The 9,873-nt window shown below is 54.6% G+C and overlaps 1 protein-coding gene across 1 annotated transcript; it reads left to right on the top strand.

The window, feature by feature from the left end:
- The first annotated feature begins 385 nt into the window (after positions 1-385).
- On the top strand, positions 386-8,970 carry XKR8 (XK related 8). Its single transcript, XM_023219479.2, has 3 exons — positions 386-1,293; positions 4,359-4,555; positions 7,374-8,970. Exons 1-3 carry the CDS (start codon positions 830-832, stop codon positions 8,087-8,089), a joined length of 1,377 nt encoding a protein of 458 aa, XP_023075247.1. The 5' UTR covers positions 386-829; the 3' UTR covers positions 8,090-8,970.
- Positions 8,971-9,873: the final 903 nt, after the last annotated feature.

Raw genomic sequence — 9,873 nt, 5'->3', positions numbered from 1 at the left:
AGACCCCCCACAGCATATTTCTTTTGCGTTTTATGTTTCATTCACAAAACAAAGCTCATCGTGCGTTTGATTCTGTGTTGTATTCCTTTTCTTTTCTTTTTTTTTCGAGACGGAATCTCGCTCTGTCGCCCAGGCCGGAGTGCAGTGGCGCCATCTTGGCTCACTGCAACCTCTGCCTCCCGGGTTCATGCGATTCTCCTGCCTCGGCCTCCTAGCTGGGATTACAGAGGCGCGTCACCACGCCCGACTAATTTGTATTTTTGGTAGAGACGGGGTTTCGCCATGTTTGCCAGGCTGGTCTCGAACTCCTGACCGCAGGTGATCCTCCCGCCTGAACCTCCCAAAGTGTTGGGATCACAAGCATGAGTCACTGCGCCCGGCCTCTATTCCTTTTCGTATGGAAATGAGGTTAACTCATTTGCAGGAACCTAACGCCCGCCCTCCCCCGACTCGGATCACTGGCGTGAACCCAGCCGCCCCGTGCTCTCCGTGTATCCCCGGATCGAGGCGCACGCATTGTTGCAAAGTCCCGCACTTAGGGATGAGACGTGCCTTTGCGTTTCGTTGTTTTGTTTTGCAACAATGCAGGTGTGAGGGATCGCAGCCCCAGTCCAGGCTCTAGTCTCCCCGCCCTCTCGCTTTCTTGGGCCTCCGGGCGCCTCAAACTTAAAACTAGGCCGTTTGAAGTCTGCGAAGCGAAGGGCAGTCAGTGTTCAGGCCTAGCGTACTTGGCTGGGCTGGGTCGGGGGACCCCTGGGCTGGCGGTGGAGCAGAGTATCTAGCGGCATTTAGGTCACGGGAGGGTTCGGGTGGGGGACCGGGGACAACCATGAACCTCGCTCCTCCCCGGACGGGGCGGGACGGGGAAGTCCCGCCCAGCAGGTCCCCGCCCCGGGCCGCCCCGAGGGCTGCGCCGGCCTCCTTCCTGCTTTGGCAACCCCGGACTCTGAGGGCAGGCCCCAACCGCAGAGGAGCAGGAGAGGGCAGAGGCTGGCGGGCCATGCCCTGGTCGTCCCGCGCCACCCTCCTTCGGGACCTGGTCGTGTGCGTGCTGGGCACCGCCGCCTTCCTGCTCGACCTGGGCGCAGACCTGTGGGCCGCCGTCCAGTATGCGCTCGACGGCCGCTACCTGTGGGCGGCGCTGGTGCTGGCGCTGTTGGGCCTGGCCTCGGTGGCGCTGCAGCTCTTCAGCTGGCTCTGGCTGCGCGCTGACCCTGCCGGCCTGCATGGGTCACAGCCCCCGCGCCGCTGCCTGGCGCTGCTGCATCTCCTGCAGCTGGGTTACCTGTACAGGTGAGTGCTTCGCCCCGGGAGGGGAGGAGTGTCGGAGCTCAGCTCCTGCGTCAGCTGGGTCACCTGTACAGGTGACACGTTATATGCCGAGAAGGGGAGTGGGAGAGGGAGCCAAGCCCCGTGGGCGCCTGGCCTACCCTTTATGGAAAGGGAATCCGGGTAGACTGCCTTCATCCTAGCCCTAGCTTTCCTGGCACAGGCGAAGAAACTGAGGCCCAGGGAGGAAAGGGAGGTGCATGGGCTTTGAAGTCAGACCTCTCAGGGATCCACTTCTGGCTTTGCCCTCTCTCACCTCACTTCTACGTTTCTTTGAGCCTCAGTTTCCTCCTCCATAGAAAGGCGGTAGTCACCCTGAGACAGGTGTGACGGGCAGGCCTATTGTGAGGAGTGAGCGAAAAGAGTGAGAAAGTGCCTCGCACAGTGCCTGGCCTGTAATGGCACGGGCTGCGGACTCAGTTCAGCACCCCATGTTTCAGCAGGGGCAGGGCCTTGGGAAGGCACTGACCTCTCAGTGGGGCTGTTTGGTTGCTGTTCCCGTTGGGATGGGGATAGCGCCTGCCTGTTTGGTGAAGATGAAGTGAAATGAAAACTGTCCACTGCCCTGGCTCAGAGTGAGCACTCAGCAACCTCAGCTCCCTTCATGATGACCTGGGCCTCCTGCGAGTTTCAGCAGCCCTGACCCCACGACAGCGCTTGTCCCTCACAAAGGCCGCCTCTCACCCTGTCTGCCTGGTTGTATTCTTCCCACCCCAGACCCAGCAAGAGGGCAGAGGTGGCCTCTGACTCATCCACGCCCGTGGAGCCAACCAGGGTTGGGCGCAGGCTGGGTCTTGGAAAATGTGTGTGGATTCTGCTCCTGTTTGGACCTGGTGGAGCCTCGTAGAGGTGGGGAAACAAACCCAGGGGTCGAAGGCATGCGATGAAGTCAGGGCAGAGGGTGGTGAGGGTTGGGATGGGGTGGCCAGGGCCAGGATCTGCTCTTGAATCCGTTTTTACAAACTCGTGAGATCTTGCTTTGACAAAGTTGCACAGGGTCTCCAGGAGTGGAGAGGAGCTTTGAATGTGGCAGTTTTACCTGAGGGATTGTAGAGATATCAGAAAACCCCGGGTGGGCATGAAGGGGTGCAGTTGTTAAGTCCTGGGCAGGCCTCCATGAGCTGTGCATCTTCGCTGCCTGTGTTTCTGCTGAGCTTCAGTCGGGCAGACTGTACTGGCTTTGGCTTTGGAAACAGGGTCTCTGTTCCTGCATGTGAACAGGCCGAGGCCGGGGCCTCTGCCAGGTCACTGGGGGACCACGGGCAAAGGCTCCCGCTGAGGGAGAAGCCCGGTCCGCCCTGCCTGCCTGCTCCTCAATGTGTTCCTGGGCCCTTCCAGGGGAAGTGACAGTACATGTCTGGTGAATGAGCTTGTAATGAGTGAACGGGGTTCTCTCCCAATAGGCAACTGAGAGCAGAGTTCTGGGTGGAGGGTCCTCGGTGCATCCTCCACTTACTCTTCATGCCTTTCGGTACCCCAGGCCTGTCTGTCCAACTTCTGGACTCTCTTAACTCTGCCCCAGTCTCCATCCTTAACCACTCAGGGCCAGCCTCTTAAATGGGATCACTCCTTCCAATCTAACCCTCCTCCAGCCCCTCCCCTGTGTGGCTGGGGCAAGGCAGAGTCTGATTCCATCTGGCCTGTGCCCAGAAGTGCCCAAGAGGCAAATGTCATCTTGCCCACAGGATCCCAGGAGATCTTGGGCACACTAAAGTTTGAGAACTACTGCCTCAGGCAACTTTATAGCATGCCTTTCCAATTCAGGTTTGGATCCAAATCCTCATTCCAGTACTTATTAGCTGCTTATAATTTTTTGTTTGCTTTTTTTTTTTAAAGAGGCAGGGTCTGGTCAGGATTGGTGGCTCATGCCTGTAATCCTAGCAGTCTGGGAAGTAAGATCATTTGAGGTCAGGAGTTCGAGACCAGCCTGCCGAATATGGCAAAAGCTCATCTCTACTAAAAATACAAAAATTAGCCAGGTGTGGTGGCGCATGCCTGTAATCCCAGCATCCCAGCTATTCCGGAGGCCAAGGCAGGAGAATCGCTTGAACCTGGGAGGTGGAGGTTACAGCGAGCCGAGTTTGTGCCACTGCGCACTAGCCTGGGCGAGAGGCGAGAGAGGAGGACACTGTCCCCACAAAAAAAAAAAAAAAAAAGGGCCTCTGTTGCCTGGGCTGGAGTGCAGTAGCACAATCATGGCTCACAGTGGCCTTGAACTCCTGGATTCAAACAATCCTCCTGCGTCAGCCTCCTGAGTAGCTTGGACTACAGGCTTGTAACACCATGTCCAACTAATTAAAAAAATTCTTTGTAGAGATGGGGCGTGCTGTGTTGCCCAGGGTGGTCTCAAACTCCTGGTCTCCAGTGATCCTCTTGCCTTGGCGTGCCAAAGTGTTGGGATTACAGGCGCGAGTCACTGCCCCCAGACCTTATTAGCTTCTTGATCCTGTTTCCCCATTTGTAAAATGGGCTTTTATGAGAAGTAAACAGGACAAGGTTTGTGATGAGCTTAGGACAGTGCTTAGCCAGCCGGAGTAGAAGGTGTACTGATCCCCCCTTTTTTTTTTTTTTTTTGAGACGGAGTCTCATTCTGTCACCAGGCTGGAGTGCAGTGGCACGATCTCGGCTCACTGTAACCTCCGCCTTGCAGGTTTAAGAGATTCTCCTGCCTCAGCCTCCTGAGTAGCTGGGACTACAGGCGTGCACCACCACACCCAGCAATTTTTGTATTTTTAGTAGAGGCAAGGCTTCACTGTGTTAGCCAGGATGGTCTCGATCTCCTGCCCTCGTGATCAGCCCACCTTGGCCTCCCAAAGTGCTGGGATTACAGGCGTGAGCCACCGCGCCCGGCCTTGATCCCCATTTTCCAGATGAAACAAGTTCAGTGAGGTTAGGACATGGCCGACGGTCCCATAGCATGGATGTGAGGAGCCAGGCTGGGGCCTGTGTCCATTCATTAGATGGGTGGGAGGCTGAGGAATTCACAGGACACTAACCTGGCCCTCTGAACATTTGTGTATGGTGCCTAGGTGCGTGCAGGAGCTGCGCCAGGGGCTGCTGGTGTGGCAGCAGGAGGAGCCCTCTGAGTTTGACTTGGCCTACGCCGACTTCCTCTCCCTGGACATCAGCATGCTGCGGCTCTTCGAGACCTTCTTGGAGACGGCACCACAGCTCACGCTGGTGCTGGCCATTATGCTGCAGAGCGGTCGGGCTGAGTACTACCAGTGTGAGTGAAGGCCAGTGGCCGGCCCCCCTGTCGTGGCTTGGGGGGTCTCTCTCAAATGTCGGAACTGTTTTTATTCTTTTATAGAGGCTGCTTAGAAAACAGGAGAACAGGCTTTAGTCAGGCAGATCTGGCTTGAAACATAAAGTCACTCTGCAGCTGTTTGAGTTTGGACAAATGCCTTGACCTCTCTGAGTATGTTCGTTCTCATTTGAAAAATGGACTTAAATCCTCCTGCCTAATAAGGTTGATGAAAGGATTGAGTGAGGTGATGCAAAGAAAGCCCATTTCCTGGTACACAAGTTCCTGGTACAGTCTCACTCTGTCATTGCCCATAGTGGAGTACAGCGACCTGATCATGGTTCACTGCAGCCTCGACCTCCCAGGCTCAGGTGATCCTCTTGTCTCAGCCTCCTGAGTAGCTGGGACTACAGGTGTGTGTCACCATGCTGGCTAATCTTTCTTTCTTTCTTTTCTTTTCTTTTTTTTTTGTAGAGATGAGGTCCCACTTTGTTACCCAGGCTGGTCTTGAACTCCTGAGCTCAAGTAACCGCACCTCAGCCTCCTAAGGTGCTGGGATTACAGGTGTCGGCCACTGTGCCTGGCCCAGAAGTCTTAATTATAATTTTTATAATTTTGAAGATAATAAAGTGTGTAAGGTGCCTGATGCAGCGTAGGTAACTTTTTAGTTAAGAAACAATTTAACACGTTGGGAGGCCAAGGTGCACAGGTGGTTTGAGGCCAGGGTTGGAGACCATCCTGGGTAACATAGTGAGACCTCATCTCTTCAAAATTTTAAAAAAGAAACAAGAAACAATATATTGAATGCCTTCATCCAGTCAGGCTTTCATTGTGCATCTCTTCTGTGCCTGTTACTGTGCTGGGGACACAGCAGTGAACAAGATGAACCCAGCGCCTGCCCTGCCAGGATAATAGACTAAAACAAGTAGCTAGGGTACAACGTGTTGAGTGACTGGAAAAGGGAGAGGCAGGTGGCAGAGGCTCACAGGGCCCCCTAAGCAAGGGTGAAGTTTATAGTGAGGAGCTTTGAGAGGGTTTTTGTCCATAAAAGGAAAGTGACTTGCCCATTTTCACAGACCCAGGCAGTGGCCAAGCTAAATAGGGCCCCGACTCACATCCAATTCAGGGTCCAAGCCTTCCCCTTTGCCTTCCTCCATCCCTGCCATAAATGCCACAGTCTCTCAAAGAAGCAGTCCTCACTCTACCGTCACTCGCTGTGTGACCCGGAGAGCCTTCCTGTGGAAGATGGAGGTTGGATTCGATCTCCAAGGGCCCTTTCGTCTTGCTAGTCTGAGTCTATATATTGATTGAAAAAACAGTAATAGCGGCTGTCACAATTGAGTGCCAGCTATTAGCCAGGCCCTGTGGGAAGCGCTTACAGTCATCACTGCTCAAGTTCACAGCAGCCCTGTAGGTTTGTGCTATATTGAGCTCCATTTTTAGAGAGGTGCAGAAAGGTGAGTGACTTGCCCTGGGTCACTGGACACTCACTGGGCACGTGGTTTTGTCTGTTGAGGGTTGGGGGTGTCTAGAACCAGGGCCAAGTGCAGACAGTCTGCACTGCGAGTGTGGCAGGGGGTAAGGGGAAAAGACAGATTTTCCCTACTTTTTATTTAGCAAACATCTCTTTCGCTGCTGTTATGTGCCAGGTACTGGGCTGCTGGGGGATCCCAAGTGAGCAGAGTCTGTTTTCTACCCTGGAGGAGCTCAGAGATAAGGAGATAGATAATTACTGTGTGATGAGACTCCAGACAGAGGTGGGTGGCATGTTACAGGGATACCTGACACAGCCGAGTGGGTGGCGTGGGGCCAGGGTGGGGGACTCCAGGGGCTCTTCAAGCTGGGGCCTGTGGGGTAATGGAGGAGTAGGCCGCGGAAGTGGGGCATGTGCTTCTGGCTACCTAACAGCCTGGGCAGAGCTTGTCAAGGTCACGGAAGGTGGCATGCTGGGCAAACTGGAAAAACATCAGCCCTGCTGAGACCTGGGCGAGGCTAATGGGCACAGATCTGTTTCCAGGCTAGGAGTGGGTTCTGGGCACCTAATAGGTTCCCAGTAAACATCTGTCGAATGACTGCGGTGGACAGGAACAGGGGAGGAAGCAGTCGGGAGACGTGCTGGTGCCACTTCCATCCCTCCCTGGAGGCCCTCGTGCTTCTGCTCCAGGACTGGCAACCAGGAGGTGGGATAGGACCCTAGGACCCCTGCTGCAAACTTCTGGATCTTGGAAAATCAAGACTAGGGGTCAGTCTGATGGCCTCTGGTCTTGGAGGAGAGGGGAGGGAAGTGGGGAGACTTTCTGTCCACACAGCAGGGACATCTCTCCTGGCCCTGAGGACAGCTTTAGCCAGAGCCTGTGGCCACCCCATGGGATTTTTCTACTCCCTTTTTGAGATTAAGAAAGAGGGAATTGAGGCTGTTGATTTTCAGACGTAAGAAAGGCTTGTGTTCTTCCCAGAAAGAAAGGGTTATGGGGCCCTGGAAGATGCCCAGGGTGCAGCCAAGGCCCAGGGGTGCTGAGTGCTGGGTGGGCCAGAAGTCACACCCTCTTATCTTTGACAAATACCACCTGCGCAGCAAAGCACTGTTGGTGAGGGGCAGGCTCTATATTAGGAGTCATAGCTTTGTTTTTGGTTACGGGAACTCACTGGGTCCTCTCCAGCTGCAGATTTGCTTTCAACAAATGAGGGATTCTGATACCTATTCCAGGGTTTCTGGGAGGGGCCCCACGGTACCTGCGACCCCTGGGGAATGCCAAGCAGGCTGGCCCCAGGACTCACTGTTCTCTCCTACTCTTTGCAGGGTTTGGCATCTGCACGTCCTTCCTGGGCATTTCATGGGCACTGCTCGACTACCACCGGGCCTTGCGCACCTGCCTCCCCTCCAAGCCCCTCCTGGGCCTGGGCTCCTCCGTGATCTACTTCCTGTGGAACCTGCTGCTGCTGTGGCCCCGAGTCCTGGCTGTGGCCCTGTTCTCAGCCCTCTTCCCCAGCTATGTGGCCCTGCACTTCCTGGGCCTGTGGCTGGTACTGCTGCTCTGGGTCTGGCTCCAGGGCACAGACTTTATGCCGGACCCCAGCTCCGAGTGGCTGTACCGGGTGACGGTGGCCACCATCCTCTATTTCTCCTGGTTCAATGTGGCTGAGGGCCACACCCTAGGCCGGGCCACCATCCACTTCACCTTCCTCCTGATTGACAGCATTCTCCTGGTGGTTACCTGGATGACTCATAGCTCCTGGCTGCCCAGCGGGATTCCCCTGCAGCTGTGGCTGCCTGTGGGATACGGCTGCTTCTTTCTGGGCCTGGCTCTGCGGCTTGTGTACTACCGCTGGCTGCACCCTAGCTGCTGCTGGAAGCCCAACCCTGACCAGGTAGACGGGGCCCGGAGTCTACTTTCCCCAGAGGGGCATCAGTTGCCTCAGAACAGGCGCATGACCCAGTTAGCACAGAACTTTTTCCCCAAGGCTAAGGATGAGGCTGCTTCGACAGTGAAGGGAGAGGTGAATGGCGTCCTTTGAAGCAGGATCAGACCCAGCTGGCAGAGATGGAGAGTGACTCTGCTGGCAGAAGGCAGGTGAGGATAAGCTAATGATGCTGCTGTGGCCTCCATGCACTCAGCAATAACGGGACGCCTGTGCTGGGCCGGGCACCAGGGATGGTGCTGAGTGGGGCAGAGGCCTGCCTTCAAGGAGTTCACAGTGAACAAGATGAGAAAGGCTGGGCCCTGCAGGGTCAAGAGCCCCAGTTATGTACAAGACACTTTGGGAGGGAAGAAGACTGCCTTTTCTTTTCCCCCTGCCATTGGTACAGCTGGTGCCCCAAAGCTTCCACCTCCCTGGCCACCTCGAAAATGACTGGTATAGGTGCTGCCCCACCCCTTAGCTCCCCTATCCTGGGCTAGAAGACCACAGGGGCTGTCCTCTAGAATTCTTCCTCCCCTCCCCCACACCATTCATTCAATTCATGAAACAAATCTTCGTGGAGAGCAGTTTATGTGCCAGGAACATCACCCTGTCCTTGCAACCTGGAACAAGACCAGCTGCCACCCCAGCTTCATCCCCTACTTGCACCAACCAGTCCTGGCTTAGATCTCAAATGCCAGAAGCCAGGGATGCCCAACTCTGGGTGGCCCCAGTCAGAACCTCTGGGATCTCAGTGAAGCTGGCCTGGCCTCTGCTCCTGCTCTCAAGGGGCTGCTTTTCAACCAAGAGCCTTGTGAGCCTGGTCTGAGCCTTGTACAACCACTGAGTATTTTTTATTCCTTAGCCAGTGTACCTCCTACCTCAGAGTCTGTGTGAGAGGAAGAGAATGTGTGTCCCTGTGGGTGTCCGCAAGTGTCAGACGTGTTGTTTTTAACAGTATTACTAGGTTATGATTAAAGCCTCATGAAATCCTCCAACCTAGTCTGTGTCCTCAAACGAAATCTCTTATGGAGTTCAGAGCCTGAACTGGAAGAGGTCAGGGACATAAAATCTACCTCTCAAAATTAGTCAAGGTCCATGAACAGAGAGGTCTGGCTTAGGTGGGGCTTCTCAACCTCGTGTTTGAAGTTTCAGGAGCTGGTGAGCCAGCATGGGGTTGACAGCTCAGCTGGAGATAAGAATCCAGATCTGGGCTTAGTGCATCCCTCTTCACCACCAGCTCTGCTGCTGGGCCCCGCAGGAGTGGCCACACACACATTTAGGACCAGGAAGTGAATATAGGAGCCTGGTGAAGAAAGGTCGTCTTGCTGGGACCTCTGAGGCGTGAAGTAATGAGGTGCCTTAGGGGATGTGAATGTGGTGGGTGATGGTGCTGGGGAAGTGGAACCTTTTGCTGTTCTAGGAGGTCTGTGGTTTGGAGAAACAAGGGACAGAAAAGTCACTTGAGATAGAGAAGAAAAGGTTCCAGTCACTGCTGTGATGGGATCCAGAATAGTCTCAGCTCTGTTACTATTCTGGTGGAGACACAAAAACCAGGGTAAGTAAAACATTTAGCCTATCAGATAGTGTTAAGTGCTGAAAGAAAAAGGGAAAGGGATAGGGAGAGAGAGTAGGTGTTTGTGTGTTGGGGGTGGGAATTACAACTTTATATAGAATGGCTGGGGAAGGCCTTCCTGCAAAACAGGTAAGCTGGTTAGCAGTGACTTGGGGGTGGCCTATAAATGTCCTGAGAAGGAGCAGAACCTGGAGTCACTGGTAGCTTGAACCACTGTGATGGAAGGAATGATGCACACAGAATTCCACGGATGAAGAAGCACTTGTAACCACTCTGTTGGCCTGGAGCTAAAGATGACCCAGAGATGAAGGGTGGGGGCAGGGAG

This window comes from Piliocolobus tephrosceles, chromosome 1 (assembly GCF_002776525.5).
Source record: "Piliocolobus tephrosceles isolate RC106 chromosome 1, ASM277652v3, whole genome shotgun sequence".
In the NCBI taxonomy this organism is placed as follows: Eukaryota; Metazoa; Chordata; class Mammalia; order Primates; family Cercopithecidae; genus Piliocolobus; species Piliocolobus tephrosceles.
This window is presented reverse-complemented; position numbering and strand designations above follow the sequence as displayed.